Consider the following 22,177-nt stretch of genomic DNA (forward strand, 5'->3'; position numbering starts at 1 on the left):
TACATCGCCACCATCCAACATCAGGTGGCCCCAGCCTTGGCATGCCCAGGGAACTCAGAAATTATCGACGATGTTGCGACTCTCAATCTAGACCGAGAGCCCATAGCCCATGGCGGTAGGTGAAGCAGAAAGTATGTTAGATGAGGCAGGTTTGTTAGGGGCTCAAGGGCTTCCCTTGGGTCCTTCTGGATCAACTTCTCCTATCCCTTCTTCCTCTTCCTTTCAAGGATTTTCAGTGAGTGAACTTTCGGTCAGACCAAAGTCCACCCAAGCTATCCCTAAAGTTAAGGGAAAGCAAGAACCCAAGACCCTTGAGAAGACGCTGCCTAAGAAGTCAGTGCCTTCTACTTCTCATAAGTCTCCGGCTCACCATCCCGGAGCAGTGAAGCCAAAATCTTCATCCTCTCACTCTAAAGGGTCCAGAGGCAAGTCCTCGAGGGACAAAGCTCAGCTCCCATCTAATCCCGAGCCTTTGACCTCCACGGGGACGCACCCTAAGACTCCCGGCGGAAGCAAGGAACCTAGTCCCTTTGATACAGACGCCTTCACTGCAAATATCATGCAGCAAATGGGAAGCTTTGTTGGAAACTTAGTCCAAGATAAGTTTCAAGAGATGCTTTCTCACATCTCATCTTCCTTCGAGGAGTCAGGCCAGTTGATCCGGAACATTTTGGAAAGGCTGGCCAACCAGGAGAACCTGATTGCAGGTCTCCGAGAGAACCCGTCGGCAGTTCTCCCACAGCCCGGCATGGCGGCTCAAGCCATGCCAGACTACAACACCTTCCCTCCTTATACGGCGAGCAATCCTTGGAGGATCTTGTCCTATGCCCCCTTTAAGGACGGGATGCTAACGTTGGCGGACTGTGGTACTCGAAGACTTGAGGACTTCGAGTTCCACCCAGCAAACTTGCAACCCCCCTTCATTGGTTACGCCCGCCTTACGGAGGCAGCGATGAGGAGGGAGGATAAGATCCTCAAAGAGACCGTAATCTTCGGTCGGGATCAAGCTCAGCAAGATTGGCTGAGGAGCCTAGAAGAATGGGAGTGCATCAACACCAAGATGCAAGCCTTCAAGAGCGCCTTTACCATTTTTGTGGTGGACAGAGAGACCCCCATTCCGTTCTCCACAAAAGTAGCGGAGTTAACTCTTCAGGCCGCGATGAGGGACGAACCGATGCCTCAGCTCCGGGAAACGGAGCCCACGTCTCTCCTCCTCCCAGGTACCGATGACCTTTGGTCAGATCTTCCAGCCACCTCTACGGTAGGGAAGCTGAAGCCGGATTGTGCTATAACACAATTTAGCGAAAGGCTCCCCAGGCTCCCGGACAATCTCACACAAGCAGAGTTTGATGCTAGAACCAGGTTAGGGAGGTCTCTCAATACCCTGGTTTTGACAGAGGTTTCGGCCATGACATATGGTAACGAACCTCTGTTTAAGATGATAGCTAAGTCACATCTCCATATGGTTCAATGTGACTTATACGACTGCATGGTGGCAAGACATAATTGTAGAAAACACATCCTGCAGGAAGCTACCATCCGCCATGAACCTAACAAGTTGCTGGCGGCTTCAATCTGGGGTGCTGATCTTTTCCCAGAGTCGATAGTTAACTCCGTTCAACACGAAGCAACAAGACTCAACCAGAGTCTTAAGGTTCGTTGGGGCCTTTCAAGCAAAAGGAAGCCAGACCCAACTTCCTCAGCTAGAAAGCCTAAAAAGCCGAGGAAATTCCAGCCTTTCGAGGCTACCCAACAACAGCAGGTAGTGCAGGCAGTGCCAGTCTCCCAGGTGGCACAGCCTTCCACTTCAAAGGCCCAGACTCAACAGCAATTTCTACTATTGACTCCTCAAGGCCAAGCTTCTACCTCCTTTGCGGTCTCCCCAGCCTTCAACCCAGTGTTCAAAGGCCAAGCTTTCCAACCCTTTAACAGGTTCGGGAGAGGCAGCAGGGCTAGGGGTGCATTTCGCCAAACAGGTGGCGGAAGAGCAACCAGCCGGGGGAAGCACCTACGAGGAGGACGCGGGTCACGACCTGCCCCAAGTCAGTGAGAACCCTCAGGTAGGAGGGAGGCTGTTCCTTTATCGTCACAGATGGGGGTTAAGCAACTGGGCACAGAGCATTGTGTCCAAAGGACTAGGGTGGAGCTGGACCAAAGGTCCCCCTCCATCCAAAACCTTCTATCAATAACCGACATCGGAATTGATGGAGTATGCCCAAGAACTCCTTCACAAAGGAGTAGTGTCAAAAGTTTGGCATTTAAAGTTTCAAGGTCGCTTGTTCAGCGTGCCAAAGAAAGGCTCAACCAAACAAAGAATAATTCTAGACTTGTCCCGTCTAAACTTATTCATTTGTTGAGACAAGTTCAAAATGCTGACTATCTCGCAGGTGCAAACCTTACTTCCCCGTGGGGCCGTCACCACCTCTATCGATCTTACAGACGCATACTATCATATTCCAGTGGCAAGACACTTCCGCCCGTACCTAGGTTTCAGGCTAGGGAATCAGGCATTCTCCTTCAAGGTAATGCCCTTCGGGTTGAACGTGGCCCCCAGAATATTTACGAAGGTGGCAGAGACAGTAGTTCAACAACTAAGGTCTCAGGGGATAATGGTAGTTGCGTATCTGGACGATTGGCTCGTTTGGGCAACAAGCATCGAAGAATGCCGCAAAGCATGTGATGTGTTTATAATATTTAGTGAATTATTTTTGTGTTACCTTATAACCGTATCTTTAATTTGACCTCTTTATGACCCTTTACATCACCACTCTTCTCATGTTACTAAACCCACTTGGTCTAATCAGCCTCAGCATTTGTGCTCTGTCCTGGGAATTCAAATTTATGAAGAAAAAATTACAATTACACCTCATAATGCCTTCTTCCTAGATTGAGCATAGACCACTTCTCTTTGGCTCTCCCTCCCAAAAAAATGTCAAATTCAAGTCTGTTACTAAGCTTTTCAATGAAAAGGAATGTCTATCAGCCACTTTGCTCTCTTATCTTGCTATGTTAAGAAATGAGTTCCCAATACTGGATACTGATATCTATATCTAAAATTTGCTGGCTTCCTTTACTCATCCCAAAGCCATGAAGGTATCACTGCTTGCTAATTATATGTAGACCTACTCTGGGACTGAGGAACCAAAACCTCCAGACAGACAAATTCCTGAATAGAGATGAACAATCTTTATGTCATCCATCTCAACTAAAGGTATTCTTGTCAAATTTGACCACTTTTTAAGACCAACTCAGGAGTCATACGCAACCATCTGGTAACAACAATGATGGTTACACACCCAAGGAAATAAAGAACTCTAGCCAAAGCCTTTGTGGCTCTTTCAAAAGGATCCAACAAATGACAGTTAGCCAGTGCTTGTTTGCAAGGATATTCTATATTTGATGAAGACCTCATAAGGATCTCTTTAGGATATCTCAAAACATAGACCTTGCAAATTTTTACTTCCCTTCCCTACACTATACAGTTTGGAAAGTGTATTCCTTGTGGCATCCTTGGAATGATTCAGAAGTTTATACCTTTCCTTATTTCAGTCTCTGGACATGTGTTGAATTACGGTATATACTGGGCATACAAACGACTCAAACATATAAGACGACCACACTTTTCATTTAAAAATGTAGGTTTCAATGTATGTTCGCCTTATAAGATAACCCCAATTTGTTAAATTAAATAACACTATCAGCTGATGTAAATCAGTTGGTACATCAAGACAATCAATTATTATTGGGATTATTGTACAAAAATTGTGTAAAATCAGTATCTTCAGGATTTCATATAATTTTTGCAAAGTTCACTATTACAAAAAAATATTTTGCATTCCCTTTGGCAAAATATAATCATTATGTCTGTGATATTACTACAGCCAGAGTAATACCAGTTGGAAGTATGTCCACGTGAATGTATTCCTTTAAAATTGGAAAGAACCCAGACATTAAGGATAACTGGGGAAGTATCGATATCACAAAGCCCTTTAGTGTGGTTATAAAATGCTACCAAGGAAATGTTGGCCTTTAGTAAACAACAAGGCTTGTAAGTCGAGCACGACTGGGACCTACAAACGCAACTATTTTTCTTAAACAAGAAAGTTAGACTACCCCAATTTACCCTTTTGGTAATTCTAATTATCTCTCAATGTTATAAGGGCATTGTATAATAGGCATTCATAACAAAATTTTCCAATATTATTACCTTATAGTAATGTTACTCTGCATAAAGCTAGTAACAAAGTGAGAGCTTGCTCATCCTAACATCTAATTATGGTAATCACCTATGTTAATTAGTACTGTAATTACAGATGCTCTGTTTACAGTATTGATAGTTGTGTCGCTAGCAGTTGTCCTCTTTGCAGTGTCGATAGTTGTGATGGTAGTTAACTATTGACACAATTGTCGACACTTCTGGGGTTAGCTTGTCATTAAAGATCTCGCAGGATTTAAGGTTTGCTTTTTATAATCAGCATACAGGATGACCCCCATTTTTGAGGGAGATCTTTTGAGGTTGAAGGGTCGCCTTATATGCCGGCATGTACAGTAAATAATGGCATCCAAAAACTTAGGAGTAACTAACTTATGGATTTGTCTGTTGAATGGGTACATTCATTGCTACAAGAATGCTTAAAGGGCAATTATATATAATTTGGAAATCCACTATAGATCATAAACCCTAGGATGTAATAACATTTCCTTTTTGGATATAAACTTTTAGGAAATTGGATTTTTGCACGGCAAAATTTTACTGGCATTAAATGGCTATAAAAATTAATTTACCGTGAAAAGATAAGTAACCCAACAATTTTTTAATCCAAGAGAACCAATAATATATAACAAAACTACAGAGAAAGTATCCATTAAGATACAATTCCATGTAACTATTCTTAAATCTCTAAAGAACATATCCTTTTAAGTCTTACTTACTGTAATATACAAAATGATGAGGATTCGCATTTGAACATATTGGGTTCACAATTACCGTTGCATTTGAGTTCATCACTCCCATCTAAGCAGTTGGTTTCTCCATCACATTTGTTTTTCCCAGCAATACACCTAAAAATAAACCAGAAAGTTTACAGGACATTAAGTATTAAGCTTAATATGTTTTATGCAAAGAAGACTCGCACACTTTAAAAGATTTCACCATAATCAGTGAAATATTTTAAATCCTTTCTAGCGGCAGCTGCTGAAAATTGCTTATAATGCTGCAATTTGACTACAAAATGTGATCTAGATAAAATACTGAATAACAAACCATGGCAAATGAATGACAATTAACTCAATATAGTGTACAATAATTACAGACAGAAAACCAGAGTAACTGCCGCACAATATTATACATGCTAGCATTAAAATATTTTTAAAAAGGGAAAACTAATGAATTCTACTGAAGAAAACAAGATGGGTGTTGTCTGAAGAGCTACTAACAACTGAACATTCAAAATAAAAGTGGATTAGTAGATAAAGGCTTGATGGTCCTGGTGGCATTAGTGTCACAAGAAGTGCTTGCTTCCGTCTCTGTTATTTTTATGAACAGAAAACAATGAGTCAAGAGACAATCCTAAACTTTAATGTGGGCATCATACAATTCATGGGATTGTTATGAATACAGCAATATATAATTTCATTTACTTAGTTAAAAATAATTTAAACGTACCTTCCATCATCACAACGAAACTCACTTTCTGTGCACTCTCTGATGGGGCAACTTTCTTCGTCAGAGCCATCATCACAGTCATGCTCACCATCACACTTCCAACGATTAGGTATACATCTTTTTTCAAAAGAAAAAATCAATATAGTTAACCATTATGTTTGAAAAAAAAAATGCTGATTTTCATTTCAATACAAAAACTAGTAGGAGAGCTCACTTGGTTAGAAATGTACACTGCTAAGCTAGGATCATAAAATTATAGATCTATCTCAACTTAGGTAGTGATGAGCTCATAAAAATAATGTATTTATTGTAGGTATTTATAAAGAATACTAGTAGAATAATATCTTTTCTTTTCCCTGATGCAATTATTTGCCCACAATATGCGTTAAACTAATTTTTCTTACTTTTTATTTTGACACTGGAAGTGAGAAGCATCACATGTTAGTGGTTGAGTACAAGTATCTCCTTCATCTTCTTTTTCAGTACAGTCAAATTCTCCATCACATCTCCATGATCGTGGAATACAACGGCCATTATTACATCTGAAAACATTAGTTTGCATTAAATACCTGTAACACAAATGATGAAAATTTACAATGCCATAATGCAATAATGTAATAATTCAGTTATATCATTTTCAACCCTTATGATAAAGAAAAATAAACAATAGGAGAGGCTAAACTTGTCATGACAAAAAATTCTGGAAAATTAGGCCTTAAATAAAATTCACAGCCTGATAATAGCATGTACCTCTTACTACAAAATTGTAATCAATCATCTTTATGAAGAGGAATATTCAGGACTGATATCATAATCATAAAATAGAAGTTTATCCTTTCTGTGTCTTTTTTAATGGGTTATTTAACCCTTAAACGCCTCTTGGACGTATTTTACGTCGAGATAAATTGTCTTTTGGGTGCCGACCGGACGTAATTTACGTCGACATAGAAAAGTTTTTTTTTTAAATTCGCGGAAAAATACTTTTAGGCCTACCAGCCGAAAACTTTTGAATCATGCGCCTTGGGGGATGCTGGGAGTTCACGGATCAAGGTGTTGTTTTGTTTACAATCGTTACGCAGGCGCGCAAGAGCGAATTTCTTTCTTATCGCACTAAAAAGTATCAGTGACACATCTCGGAAATTATTTCGTCACTTTGACATAATTTTTGCACCATTTTAAATTAGCCGTTACATGGAGTATTATATATGAAAATGTGTGCATTTTCATGTAGAATACAACAAAAAATACTCATGATTGTAGCTTTTATCAGTTTTGAAATATTTTCAGATAAAAAACGATGTGCCAAAATTTCAACCTTCGGTCAACTTTGACTCTACCGAAATGGTCGAAAAATGCAATTGTAAGCTAAAACTCTTATATTTTAGTAATATTCAATCATTTAACTTCCATTTGCAACAAATTGAAAGTCTGTAGCACAATATTTCGATTTATGGTGAATTTATGAAAAAACTTTTTCCTTACGTCGACGCGGTAACTCTTCCGAAAAATTCATACGTGCGATTGTCGTAATGTTTGCACCATTTTAAATTAGCCGTTACATAAAGTTTTATATATGGAAATGTGCGCAATTTCATGCACAATACAACTAAAAACAACCCCTGGTTGTAGCTTTTATTAGTTTTGAAATATTTTCATGTAAATAATAATAAGTGCCAAAATTTCAACCTTCGGTCAACTTTGACTCTACCGAAATGGTCAAAAAACGCAACTGTAAGCTAAAACTCTTATATTTTAGTAATATTCAATCATTTACCTTCATTTTGCAACACATTGGAAGTCTCTAGCACAATATTTAGATTTATGGTGAATTTATGAAAAAAAAATTTTCCTTATGTACGCGCGGTAACTCTTCCGAAAAAATCATGTGCGATTGTCGTAATGTTTGCACCATTTTAAATTAGCCGTTACACAAAGTTTTATAAATGAAAATGTGCACAATTTCATTTAGAATACAACAACAAACAATTGAAGGTTGTAGCTTTTCTCATTTTTGAAATATTTGCATATAAATCACGATAAATAGAAAAAAAAACCACGTTCGGTCAACTTTGACTCTACCAAAATGGTTGAAAAACGCAACTGTAAGCTAAAACTCTTACAGTCTAGTAATATTCAGTCATTTATGTTCATTTTGAAACAAATTCGAAGTCTCTAGCACAATATTTAGATGTATGGTGAATTTAAAAAAAAAAAATTTTCCTTCCCTCCGCGCGCGGATTTTCAGCCGCAAATCTCCGAAATGCGTACATCGCATTCTCGGAATATTTGCTCCATTTCATATTAAGCGTTTCATAGAGTTTTATATATGAAAATGTGTGCAATTTCATGTAGAACACAAAAAAAAATAATTTTCGAAATATTTGCATATAAAAAAAATATTTAAAAAATTTGACATTTGGTCAACTTTAACTTGTCAGTTATGGTCGAAAACTGCAATTGTAAGCTAAAACTCTTACAGTATAGTAATATTCAATCATTTATCTTAATTTTGAAACAAATTGGAAGTTTCTAGAACAATATTTAGATTTATGGTGAAATTTTGAAAAAATTTTTTTTTACATCAGTGCGTTACGAATTCATGCATCATTTTGTGATAATATTTTCTCTGTGTTGCTTTGATCGTTTTAGCATGTGTTATATACCACAATGATAGCAATTTAGTTTACAATATAACAAATAAAAAAATAACTCATTAGCTTTATCCGTTTTGCTCACAGCGCGATTTGAATACAATTATATATAAAATTTTTTTTTACGCTATCATATATTGCATTATTTATATATGATAATGATATTTTTTATTTCTGATAGTTGCATACTAAACTTCAGGCAATGACAAAAAAAAAGGAGCCAAAAATGAACTCTTAATCTATAAAACTAAGCACGCTGTGATTTTTTGAAAAAAATATTTTTTCCGCTTTGGCGCTCACTCAGAGACCCCCTAGGCATATGGGAGACGATTTTTATTATACCCCTTAGGCGTTTAAGGGTTAAGCTGCATCTAAAATAAAGTTGGGAACAATTGTTTTAAAATTAAAACCTTACTTGAAATTTTCTGCTGGGCAGTCTCGAGTCCTGCAGTCATCTCTCTCATCTGAACCATCTGTACAATCTTGATCACCATCGCAAACCCAAACCTGTAATTAATTTACAGTAGTATTTCATTCAAAATAGTACATACACCTGCAAGAAGTTTCAATGGTGCAAAATTAATCCAAGACTGTTTTCTAAATGCAACAAATCTTTATTCATGTTGCAGATCGGAGTAACTGTAACCAAAGGTATGCTATATGCATAAAATATGTAATAGTAAAGGGATTTTGACAAAGGAAAAATCTATTTCTGGGCGAGGGACCTGTGTCGCCCAGTGAAAATGCTCCTTATAACGTCATTTCTAAGGTATAAATACTGCTAAATATACCAGAGAAAAAAGTTGCATGGAATGCCAGGAATATACCCAGCTCGCTCACCCTTATAGGGTGTCGGTATAGTAACTGGGGCGTGTTAAAACCACTATCAGAGGTCCCTTACCAATTAGTCTTCTCCTTTCTCAACATTCCCCGTTACTACGAGGTGCCGTTCTACATCTGACTACTGCCCGCTACTACTACTACTACCCACGCGACTCCCATCATTCCTAATAGCACCCAAGCTTGGGCCAGCCTAGGGTGAGGAAAAAAAAGGGGGGTGGGTTCACTGGGAGACACAGGTCCCTCGCCCAGAAATAGATTTTTCCTTTGTCAAAATCCCTTTTCTGGGCTCAACCTGTGTCGCTCCGTGAAATAGTAACAGAGAATTGGTCCCATAAGCTTGGAAATACACATATAGTCAAGGAACTGAAATGAAATTAGAATAATTTTAATTAAGAGTGTTTAATAGTAAACCTTAATTTTACATATCTCTTAGATTACAATACTTAGTCAGAGTTCCAAAACTATTGGTAAAATTAGAGAAAAAAATCCAAATAATAGATAACATAAGATGTCTAAATATAATACAATAAACATTAGTAACATATATACATCATAAGAATGGGTTAATGTGCAATCCAGATGAAGGTCAAGGTTAAGGCAGGGACAATAAGCATGGCAGGTAGGAGAGAAAGTACTAAAAGAAAATAATATTTTATGAAGATAAGACCCTTTTATAATGGTTCTGTTATATCAGGAGGAACCACATTCCCTGCTGCCACTGTTGCAAATTTTAGGGCTTTCAAGGATTTTAGGTAGTGGCGTTTGAATACTGCTGGTGATTTCCAGCCCGTATATCTTTTTAATTCTTCAAAATTCATGTGATGAAAATAATTAACTGTTGTAGCTACTGCTCGGATATCATGGGCATGTGGGACTGATTCCGGGTTGGCTTGTTTAATAAAATAAAGAATCTGTTGTCTGATTCCTTTCAGGGAAATGGTTCCTCCATTCTCTCTAATAAATAAAGGGCCTGAAGACTTTTTGGAAGTTCTATTCAAATAGGCTTTCAGCATGTTAACTGGACACAGAGATAGATCCTGTGGAAGTGGGACAATCTTCCACGGGAAGATTGTCTGGAAAGATTAATATTTCACCAGAAGAAAGAAAGTCAATATGATTTGGTTCTCTAGATAATGCTGAGAGTTCAGATATTCTGGCTCCTGAGGCTAAACTTATTAAGAATAACGTCTTCCTAAGAAGCGTTATATAAGTACACGAGTCATTACCAGTGTCAGAAGCTAGTTTAAGGACATCATTTAAAAACCAGGAAACTGTGTGAAGACGAGTTACTGGTTTTAGTCTGGCACAGGCTCTCGGAATATACAAAAAATACAAATCTGTAAGATTGATATTAAACCTGAACTGAAATATTTTCTTTAAAGCAGATTTAATTGTTGTAATTGTATTAGCGGCTAGGCCTTTTTCAAACAAAGTTCTGAAAAAGGTAACTGCCAGATTCATAGTCATTGTCCAAACCTCTGAGTCTTTCAGATATTTGGCTAGCTTTCTTACAGCAGAATCATATTGCCAAAGAGTAGATTCTCTTTTGTCTGCTTCTAGGAACAATGTGTTTAGAGGATCAATCTCAGCATCTTTTTTTGCTGCAAATTTCATCAAGTCCATAAAGTTAGGGCACTCTGAATTCTTGAGGAAGCTAACACACTGTGAGTTTGTACTATCTGTGTTAACTTTGGGTTGGGAATCCGCCAAGGGCGGAGTCCCAGTTCCACCAAGAGAGGAAACCAGTTGCTTTTGGGCCAATTGGGGGCTACCAGGGCAATCCGTCCTTTGAAAGTCCTGAGCTTGTCCAGGACTTTCATTAGCATGTTTATAGGTGCAAACAGGTAAATCCTCCGCCAGTTGTTCCAATCTATGGACATGGCGTCTGTGGCATAGGCCAGAGGGTCCAGGTTGGGGGCTACATAACATTGTAGTTTGTGGTTGGATTCTGTGGCAAATAGATCTACTTGGAGATCTGGAACTTGTTAGCAGATCCAATTGAATGACTTTTTGTCCAAGGACCATTCCGACTCCAGCAGAGTTGTCCTTGATAGAGCATCCGCGACCATATTTCTTACCCCCGCCAGGTGAACAGCTGAAAGGTGCCAATGGTTCTTTGTTGCCATTGAAAAGATTGCTATCATCACATGATTTATGTGACTTGATTTGGAACCTCCCCTGTTTATGCAGTGGACTAGGATATTGATGTGTAGTTGACGGAATGTCACTGACCACAAACCTTGGACCTTTTCATATTGGGAGTAGCCTCCCCAACCGCTTAGGGAGGCATCTGTATGGATTACTAATGCTGGCGGTGGGAATTGTAAAGGTACCGATTTTGCTAGGTTTTTTACTTTCATCCATGGTTGAAGTCTTTTCCTTAGTATTGGTCGAATCCGAGAAATTTTGTCTCGATTTGTCCTGTTTGCTTTGGACCGCCAAACTCGATTGATGTCTTTTAGTTTGGCTTTCAGTAATGTGTCTGTTACTGAGGCAAACTGGAGTGAGCCTAGGATTCTTTCTTGGTTTCTCAGGGACGTTAGTTTGTCCTTGAGAAAACTTTTTGTGTTCCTTGCTATCTCTTTCCTCTTTTTTGGTGGAATCGACAGCTTGTGTGTGTTCAGGTTCCATTGTAAATCTAACCACTGGAAGCATGTTGCTGGAGTAAGATGGGACTTTTTGAAATTTATTAGAATCCTAAGTATTCCAGAAATGTTATTACAGTGGTCCCCCCGTATTCGCGGGGGATGCGTACCAGACCCCCCCGCGAATAGTTAGAATCCACAAATGTTTGGAACCCCCCTCTAAAAATGCTCATAAACTATCCTGAACATGCAAACACCAAAGTATCCCTTAAAGACCATCCTTCATCAAATATACATAAAATATCCTATTATGGTTCATATTAATCTTTGAAATATTATTAATACTATTTTAAAGTAAATCTTACATTTTATGTTTATACATAAATACATACTATGTACGTACTGAATGACTTAGCTACGTATGTGAAAATAATTAAGTCCCCCCCATAAGTATTCAGTCATGCACGTTTTCTTTCATACTGTTACTATTTGAGGCATCCATTTTCTTTTTACAAGGGAACAATGGAATGTGAAATCACAAATACCAAATGTCTACTTAAAGTATTATCCTACATCAAATATACCATTGAATTGGTGGTATTATCATTTTAAAGTCATCTTAAACATTTTACCATTAGAAATATATAAACAGCCAATAGCACAGAGAGAGAGAGAGAGAGAGAGAGAGAGAGAGAGAGAGAGAGAGAGAGAGAGAGAGAGAGAGAGAGAATAACTCCTTACGGTTTCAATAGATTGAAATGAACGTCTGTAGGCAACTTTTTCCCCTCCCATAAATACATATATTTCTCCAGAGAAGAGAGAAAGAGAGGACTGTGCAATTATGTTTGTCTGTCTACCAATTCTTTTGCTGAGAGTGAGAGAGATAAAAGGAAGAAATAGAAACACCAAATGTATGACAAGTATCTTGTAGAGAGAGAGAGAGAGAGAGAGAGAGAGAGAGAGAGAGAGAGAGAGAGAGAGAGAGAGAGAGTTGTCCTTACAGTATTTAAAAGAGAGAAATGGAATGATTATTGTATTTAAAATACTCAGATATGAATTTTGTACTTACAGTTATAGTATTATAGGAAAATATTAATGATAAACTTATTACATACATGTCCATGAAAATGATCTCATCTCAGTAAGAGAGAGAGAGAGAGAGAGAGAGAGAGAGAGAGAGAGAGAGAGAGAGAGAGAGAGAGAGAGAGAGAGAGAGAGAGAGGGATTACATAAAACCATTAAATTTGTTGACCATTGTATGGCATTGTTACTTTCACTGGGGAAATTGATACAGAAAAAGACGAAGGGAAGAATTTTCATTTGAAATTAGTTATCGTATTATTACTACTTTTATTATTATTATTATTATTTGAAAATAAAATAAACACGTGCATTTACCATAAAAATTATCTCATCTCAGTAAGAAAGAGGAGTTATCCTTACAAGTGAAATGGAAAGGTAATTTTCATCTCTTTAAAATACTACCTTTATGAATTTTGTAATTACAGTTTTATTATTATTATCATTCTTATTATTATTATTATTATTAAATAACTGAAATTATCAATAAACATTTTACATACTAGTACTACCATAAAAATTCTTTCATCCCGGTAAGAGAGAGAGAGAGAGAGAGAGAGAGAGAGAGAGAGAGAGAGAGAGAGAGAGAGAGAGAGAGAGTGTTTATCTCTCAGTTCTCTCAAAAATACTTATAACACTTCCAGCGAAAGAGACGGAGGGAGTTACCACTATGACACATTATTATTTTGTGTGGCAAAAGAGAAGAGAGAGAGAGAGGAAGAGAGAGAGGAGAGAGAGAGAGATGAAGAGAGAGAGAGAGAGGAGTGTTTATCTCTCTGTTCTCTCAAAAATACTTATTACACTTCCAGCGAAAGAGAGGGAGGGAGTTACCACTATGACACATTATTATTTTGTGGGCAAGTGGCAAAAAGACGAGAGAGAGAGAGAGAGAGATGAGAGAGAGAGATGAGAGAGAGAGAGAGAGAGAGAGAGAGAGTTAGCCTTAATTAAAAGTGGACATGGATAGATTGGTATTGTATTTCTTTAAAATACTATCACATAATATGAATTTTGTAATTACAGTTATTATTATTAATTAAATTATTATTATTATTATTATTATTATTAAGATTTATTATTATTATTTTGAAAGTGTATTTAAAAAACAAACTATAGTACAAGTACTATAAAAAAATCTTGAGTCTCAGTAAATGAGAGAGAGAGAAGAGAGAGAGAGAGACGAGAGGAGAGAGAGAGAGAGAGGGGGGGGAGGTTTCTTTATGAGCACTTGATGGCAACAGCACAATAGCTCCTTCCCCCTCCTGTCACTTAACTTGATACGTATGACAGTTTTAGTACCTGGAGTTAGAGTAAGAAGACTGGGATTTCCTTCATTCTTCCATAATTTTTGAAAATTTATAAGCTAAAATCTTACTAATTCACTAAATGGTATTTTCTTTAATGAATTGATATTATTGCTGTATAAATTAATATTAATATTTGAAAATAGTAAATCATTTATTTATCATACAAAAAAACACATCTTTGTAGTAGAAGAGAGAGAGAGAGAGAGAGAGAGAGAGAATTATTATTTTTCTGTGATATCATTTAAACTTATTAAGCTTACTAATACAGTATTAATCAAAATTAATATCTGAAAATTAGTAAATCATTTTTGTATCATAAAAATGTATTTAGTCATGAAAATAAACATCAAAATACACTAATTAGTGATTATTTTCGTCGGAAAATTCCGCAAATGGCGAGTCCGTCCACGAATAATTTCTAGATAGGTTCCAAAGAAAAATCCCCAAATGTGTGAGTCCGCGAATCCGGAGAACGCGAATACGGGGGACCACTGTAATGCCGACCTGGTCAAGAAGACTAAACTGCTCTAATCAATAACTAGCCCTCCAAAATCGGGTATAATGCCGACCTGGTCAGGTAATACAATTGACTTAAGGATATCATCCTATAAAGTTTTAATCGTGTCCCAACTCCTTAATCAGATCACTTCGAACTGAATGAAAACTTTAGTCTTCCATAGAAGGCTAAAAGATGGATGCTGCTGGTTACGCTATTCCCATAATTATTTCAATGGGAACGTCTTAACCTAGATATAATTATATGTATATCAAAAGGGGAACTCACTGGCGTAGGCTACCTTCCAAAGCCGCATATGGCCCAGTCGGGTAGGCTGACCACATGAACGCCAAAATAGCCTAACTAATACTCAAACATTAATAAACTTGAATAACCATAATTAATCATTGTATAAGATGTCTAGAGCTAAATAAACAAGACTACAATTAGTATGAGGAACTAATTGGAAGTCGTCAAGTAAGCATGAAGCTCTCGGAGGTAGCGACACCAAAATGGCTGCCGGGGGAGCGGCATCATACGACACTCCCGAGACTAAAATTAACAATATTTTTAATTTTACATGTGTCGCTACCTCAACTTATCAAAATTGATAATTGCAATACTCAACTTGGGAGTAGGAGTCTCCAGAAGTTCAGACATCTTCACTACAAAGAAAATAAGGCTTCCGAACACAAGAACGCGTGTAGATATCACGGTGCTATAGAAAGGAATGATGGGAGTCGCATGGGTAGTAGTAGTAGTAGCGGGCAGTAGTTGGATGTAGAACGGCACCTCGTAGTAACGGGGGATGTTGAGAAAGGAGAAGACTAATTGGTAAGGGACCTCTGATAGTGGTTTTAACACGCCCCAGTTACTATACAGACACCCTATAAGGGTGAGCGAGCTGGGTATATTCCTGGCATTCCATGCAACTTTTTTCTCTGGTATATTTAGCAGTATTTATACCTTAGAAATGGTGCTATAAGGAGCATTTCACAGAGCGACACAGGTTGAGCCCAGAAAAACAATTTTGATGTCGTCTTTCACACAGTACAGTAACAAAGGAATTTTCAGTTGCTGAAGAGCACTGGTTGACCTATTGCAAATATTTAAAAATGATACCATGCTGAAATATAGTACATAAAAGGATAGGTGTACTAAAATACATACTTTATAATTCTGGATTAACCATTAACAAAGGTGTAACAACCTACAAATAATGGAAAAAGTCAAACTGTATAATTCAACTGTACTGTACTTTGATGCTCTATCTGGAGTACAACAAGATAGACAACTCTTTTTACTTGTAAGAGTAGCTTACTGCTTAAAATTACATCATACAAAAAAGCAGTAATAATATAAATTTTCACATAAAATCTACTATTTGATAGCACTACTTACCTACTGTTAAAGATAGCTTATATCTCCTTACCTACTGACACAGAGATATAAGCTGTCTTTAACAGTAGGTAAGATTCATCCAAAATAAAACATTTTTGAATATGTACTGGACTGGTATAGCATTTAAAAGAATAATTACTTACTTTTGGAATACACTGATTATTATTGCACGAGTACCAATCTGCATTACATGTAGGAGCAGTACAGTTCTTTTCATCATGTCCATCTGGACAATCTGGTTTTCCATCACACCTCCGTGGACCAGCTATACAAAATGCTGAAGAACCATTTACTGGTGGACACTTGAATTGCGACAGAACACAAGCATACTGGAAAATAGAATATTACTGTATTATATACCACAAATAACTTCCATCATTATAATTTTCTTTCATTGTATACTTGTACTTATCTAAGGAATGAAATGGGTAGTAACTGAATGTATTACAGTTGCTGAACTTTATCTTGATCTCAGGAGAATAAATAACTTCAACAAGAGTTTCACTACCTTACTTCCGTTATTAACAATAACAACATGAAATGGCATTTCCTTGATGGAAATGCCAATGAAATAATTTGAGAAACATTTTTCATCATTACTGACTACTGAAATGGTTTCTTGATTTACTTAATGATGATTTGTCTTCTTTCAGCACATAGCAGTTTTTGTATCATTTTGCTCTGTTCTTCAGTTTCCACATAAAAGTAATATGTTTTAAGAGGATAAAACACAATACTAAGCATTTTATTTCACTAACTGTAAACTCATACCATGCATATCAGAAGAAAATAACCTAAGACACAGATTAAGGAAGGTGTTTAACACACATAATTTGTTAACGGTCTTCCTAGAACTTCCTCCATTGGAGCAGAAACCATGTAAGAGAAGTTAACCTACTAAATCTCTTTTTTTTTCATAAATACAATGCAACTAACACTGAGATAACCAGGCAATTTATTCAACCTGCATGATACTTCAATGCTACATTTAACAGTTTCTATCCCTAACAACTAATGTTGCCCCTCTAGTCAACAGGACTATTTGTTATTTCTAAAATCACTTAGTCAAGTACTGATAATACTATACTTACTTCATTACAGTTGGGTTCATCTGAACCATCTTTACACTGATCCTGGCCATCACAGATTTGGGAAGGATGTATGCAATTGCCATTTTTACACTGGAACTGTCCAGGGGTACATTTGTATTCGGGACAGTCTTCTGGTTCATCCGAATTGTCTCCACAATCATCCTTGAAAAAAAAAATATGAAACAAATGAATATCAAGAAACATTTCTTTAACAGTCTCCCCATCACCTGACTACATAGCATTACTCCATAACCAATCTTCTCCCAGTACTTTTAATGCTTTGAAGATTATAAAGCATTACATACTGTACTATATTACAGTAAAGACTGATGTCAGATGGATGGTAAAGTACCAGGTTGGGAAATGAAAATAGATACATTAATAAATTCCAAAGCATACAATGATTTGGGATTATCATAATTTAATCCAAAATTTTCATTAGAGAGAGACTAATATAACACACACACATTTACATAAGAGATCAAACAGCCACAATATAAAATGAAAACTGTATAGTCAACTCTCATTTATTCATGATAAATTCATCCTTAGCTCCTCTGGATTTGTAACTGAAAAATATAGATAATGGGACACATACAAAACTAATGGCATACAAGAAAACAATACAATAAACCAGAGCTGATTTTTTTACAATTCATATATGAATATAAATATTCATACATTTTGATAAATGTCAATGAATTTACAAAAGATGGGATACAACACATCTTTTTCAAAACAATACAAGGGAGAGAGAGAGAGAGAGAGAGAGAGAGAGAGAGAGAGAGAGAGAGAGAGAATGATGAGAGAGAGAGAGAGAGAGAGAGAGAGAGAGAAATATGTTCATAACTATGCATTTCTATTTCTTATCTTTATATTGTTTGTTCATTTCCACCCAGTCTCTATTTTAATAATATTCTTAACTTCCTAATCTTTTCATTAGTTTTCTCGCCTTAATTTTGAAGGAATACTGCTAACAAAAGTTCTTGGTACGTCTTTTTTAAGGCTGATCCAAAAGGGTATGGAGATGAGGAAGTTGGAAGGAGAGGGGAAGGGCCTCCTCTACTGCTTACCAACAAATAGACAGACAAATAGTCTATTTTTATTCTTTTCTGCTTTTGTGTATGTACAATCATCATTCTAGCATTTTCATTATCATACTTTTTTGTAATTTTGTCTTGCCTTTTCTGTTCTAAATCATGTATGGTAAGCATATCTTTAGCAGTTCTTTAACCCAATGATAGTTATTTCTCTCTCTCATTTACTCTATCCACAGCTCTTGTTATGCACAGGAAGTTTTGGGTAAGTTGATGGGTTTCTTTTCTTAACATCCTTTCTTTCACTCTTTTTGGAAACAGGGGATTAGGGGGAATTTCATAAGTAAACCTTAGTTTGTTAATTAGAAATAATTGTAAAAATAATTTCCTTGTTTCCTAATTTGTTCAATGAATTAATTAGTGACAGATAAGGTTGGTGGATTGCCCCTGGCAATGGGAAGGGCAAGTATTTTTATTAGTGTGTTTTTGTCAAAGGTGCCTATTGAGGAAATAAAGCAATACTACCAGGAATTGTCACCAAAGCCTTGGTGGAACTAGTAGCCACCCAAAATGTCTAAAATACCATTCAATGCGCCTTAGCATTGTTTTCACCTGAAATTACTGTTTTATTCTTTTTTATTAGTTTTTATATCCTCTGTCTCTCTGTTTTTATATTGTCCTATGTCTCTCTGAGTAGTATATTTCCTGATTATCTGAAAACTGAAAGTTCATGTACTGGACATATTTTCCTTACGAAACCATGAAACAGTATAAAATAAAGGAGACACTTGAAAATTTTTCTTATCTCGAATAAAAGGCTTTGTAAAGGCCAAGCATTGAACATTGTATCTTTCATAAAGTGGGTGATAAGGTGCAATATGATGTATGAAAGACATGAAAATTCAGAACAAGAAGAAATTAAAATTGCTAACAGAAAACAGTATTATTGGATTAAATAATTACCTGAGTATCACATCTCCACCAGAATGGAATGCATTTATAGGTGGAATTACATACAACCATAGATGTGAGGCAATCACTTTTGCAGGACACACCATCTTCATCAAGAGCAAAGTTTTCTGGGCACGTGCATGTCTTTTTACCACCAGGAGCCAAAAGGCACATTGGGTTACATCCACCATTATTTTCACAGGGATTATTTATCACTGAAATAGAAAAATGAAATAGTAACATTCATCAAAAGTGAATACAATTTGCGATGCTTCCAAAAACACAAATCTTTACATGCATATTAACTGATTGCAAGAGTACTGGCATATAAGAACATACAAAATGCGAATCGACTTAATCAGTACACAATAATTCATTTTCTGGGCTCAGCTCGTGTCGGCCTATGAAAGTATCCTTAATATCATTCTTTCTAGGCAAAATTAATCTAAAATTACCAGAGAAAAACAAAATTAAGAAAATGTCAGTAAAACTGACTCGCTCACTCTATAAAAGAAGTGTCGGTATGAGAATAGGGGCGAGTGGGATCACTACCACGAGTCATTCACCATTTAGACCTTCCAATCTAAAATCCCCACTAGAGAGAGCTGATACTAACGGGTGATGCGGCCGCTACTACTACTACTAGTGACGCCACGGACAGCAGCGCCCCTAGCGGTCATCCTTAATTATTAGACGGTACACGTTGTACGCTTTTTTCTTTCGTGCCGTGTTATCTTTGGATTTATCTCCTTATTCACCATGGAACGTGCTGCCATCGCATCAGCTAAGTTAAGTGCCTCATAAGTAGTATTTTACCGTATTTTAGTCTTCCAGGGACCAGTATTTTCCTTCTAATAGGTCATATACGGTTTCCCGGTCGACTCGTGGCGGCACCATGCCGCCTCATGGTAAGAATTCCCGGTCTTCCATACTGGGACTTCCTATACTTATGGGCTTACTATATCACGTTCATCGTTTTTTACATCGTTTTTATAGCTAGGTCAGCCCTTTTACCATTTCTCTTAGTTTGGTATTTAGGGCTATTCTGTGTTTCTGGCCCAGCATCCCGGCTCTTGCTCTTCATCGGCTATCGCTGGCTCCGAGTAGTCAACTGTTCCTCGGAACAGTTTGCCTCCTCCTGGGCTTCTTTTTCTTTTACTAAAAGTGTCTTTTCCACCTTTTACGATGTAATTTTAGTTTTATTTAGGGTGTTAGGCTAGCCTAGGTGCATGTCCCATGCGTTGGTACAGTCTGGTTCACGTGGCCCTCCACGGTTGTGTTGCTATCGCAGCTTAGGCCACTTGCGGTCACGTGTTCCATAGCACCTTACCCTTTCCCCTTCCCTCCCTTCCAGGTATAGGGAGGGGTCTGGGGGACCCTTGGTTACCATGACAACCTCAGTAGCCTTCTTCCCTCTTTTTCTGAGGAGGCCAGGGGCTTCCTCCCAGCTGGGGTATAGAGCGACCACTTTGTCTCGGGTACCGGTGTCACAAGCGGGTAGTTGTTGGGACGGGGAGGAGTAGGCCACTCTCTCTCCCGCCGCGTCACGCCGGAAAACCCCCCCCCCCCCCCCCACCCCCCCCCCCCCCACCCCCATTGCTCAGTCCCACCTTTCCCCCACTGTAACGAACGGAGCCTCCGCTGCAGCCGGGGCCCTTTGTTTGGTTATAGTTCGTCTGGCTCCGCCAGCGGGCTGGGGTGGTCACTACTAGTGGTCTATTGCTTGCCTACTATATCCTGCCTTTTTCCCGCTACCGGAGGAGAGCTTGCTTCTTACCCGGGCACTCTTCTAGTAGACGGGAAAAAGATTTATATATTTCGTTTAATATACTAAGGATACCCTAATTTTACGGTGAATTTTAGTATTATCTAACTGTGTGTATACCATCTCCGTCGTTCTCCATCGTGGTTTCATAGCTCACCACCACACCTGGTTGGATATTTTCTCTTGTCTCCGGCGTAGCCTTAGACAACTCCAACCACCTTGTTACCACACGTATTATGGCGGGCCTCTGGTTTAATCTAACTTTCACGCTCCGGCATGCAGCGGAGCAATTGTTAGGCTGTAAGTGTTCTCCTGATACTTTATGTTATCTTTCCACTTACAGGCTACCAACTGTCAGGTCCTGGGGTGTAACGCGACGTTGTACGACACCCTGCGCCACGATGAGTGCAGGACTCACAACCCGTGTGCACGACCCACAACGCCATGATTGTCTGGCACCCAGAAGCCTGCACCATCTGCTATCGACCTTGTCAGTCAGCTGGTGGGGGGGGGTAAGTCGATTTTAGACTTCTTTATCGTACTACTAATAACACTTAGTCATAAGCTTGTTAAACCCCGTCCCTGCCACTAGAAGCTTCATTTCACCTTCTCTTTCAGGCTGCCGCCGTGAAGGAAGTCGCCCTAGCAACCCTGAAGGCTTGGGTGGGCGGCTTCAGGAAGAACGCCGCCAAGGGCCAGCCGTACATCTTGGATAAGAAGCTGGCCGTTCAGATCTTCCCCGGCGGCAAATCAACAGGCTAACGTTGATCCTATCTCAGCAGCCCCTCTCATCGCTTCCATACAGCAAGAGGTGCAGCAGTCGTTCGGGTCCGTGGCCACGCACGAGCCGGTCCCAGACATCGCAACTTTGGACCTGAACATCGAACCTATGGCGGTAGGGGCGGAGGATTTGTTGGTTGAGGTAGGTGTGTCGGGCGCCCAAGGTCTTTCCTTGGGCGCTCCTGGATCTTCTCCTGTCCTTCTACTGCTTCTTTTCAAGGCTTTACGGGATCTGAGATCCCTGCCCGCTCTCCCGCTCTCTGTACCCCCAAAGGTGAAGGGGACAGAGAGAAACAGAAGACCCTCCATAAGACGACTTCTAAGAAGTCGTCGTCGTCTTCTTCAGTAAAGAAGTCTTCGAACTTCCTATGCTGACGCGGTGAAGGCCTAAGCCGAGCTCTTCGTACCTCCAAGAGCTCTAGAAGCAAGGCTTCTAAGGAGAAGGCTCGCGCTCCAGCTGAGCCAATGCCTTCTCCGCTCGCCACCGCATCCACTCCGGCAACGCCGGTTGGAGTAGCGGGACGC

The 22,177-nt window shown here is 38.6% G+C and overlaps 1 protein-coding gene across 1 annotated transcript in view; it reads right to left on the reverse strand.

Annotated features, from left to right (window-relative positions):
- The window catches only part of LOC135198099 (prolow-density lipoprotein receptor-related protein 1-like), an 875,913-nt gene that overhangs the window by 176,199 nt on the left and 677,537 nt on the right, over positions 1 to 22,177 (reverse strand). Inside the window, 7 exon segments of the mRNA XM_064225548.1 lie at positions 4,933 to 5,061; positions 5,666 to 5,782; positions 6,070 to 6,207; positions 8,732 to 8,823; positions 16,172 to 16,357; positions 17,120 to 17,281; positions 19,120 to 19,322. Of these exon segments, the coding sequence (XP_064081618.1) occupies positions 4,933 to 5,061; positions 5,666 to 5,782; positions 6,070 to 6,207; positions 8,732 to 8,823; positions 16,172 to 16,357; positions 17,120 to 17,281; positions 19,120 to 19,322 (1,027 nt within the window).

Source organism: Macrobrachium nipponense, chromosome 21 (assembly GCF_015104395.2).
Source record: "Macrobrachium nipponense isolate FS-2020 chromosome 21, ASM1510439v2, whole genome shotgun sequence".
Classification (NCBI taxonomy): domain Eukaryota; kingdom Metazoa; phylum Arthropoda; class Malacostraca; order Decapoda; family Palaemonidae; genus Macrobrachium; species Macrobrachium nipponense.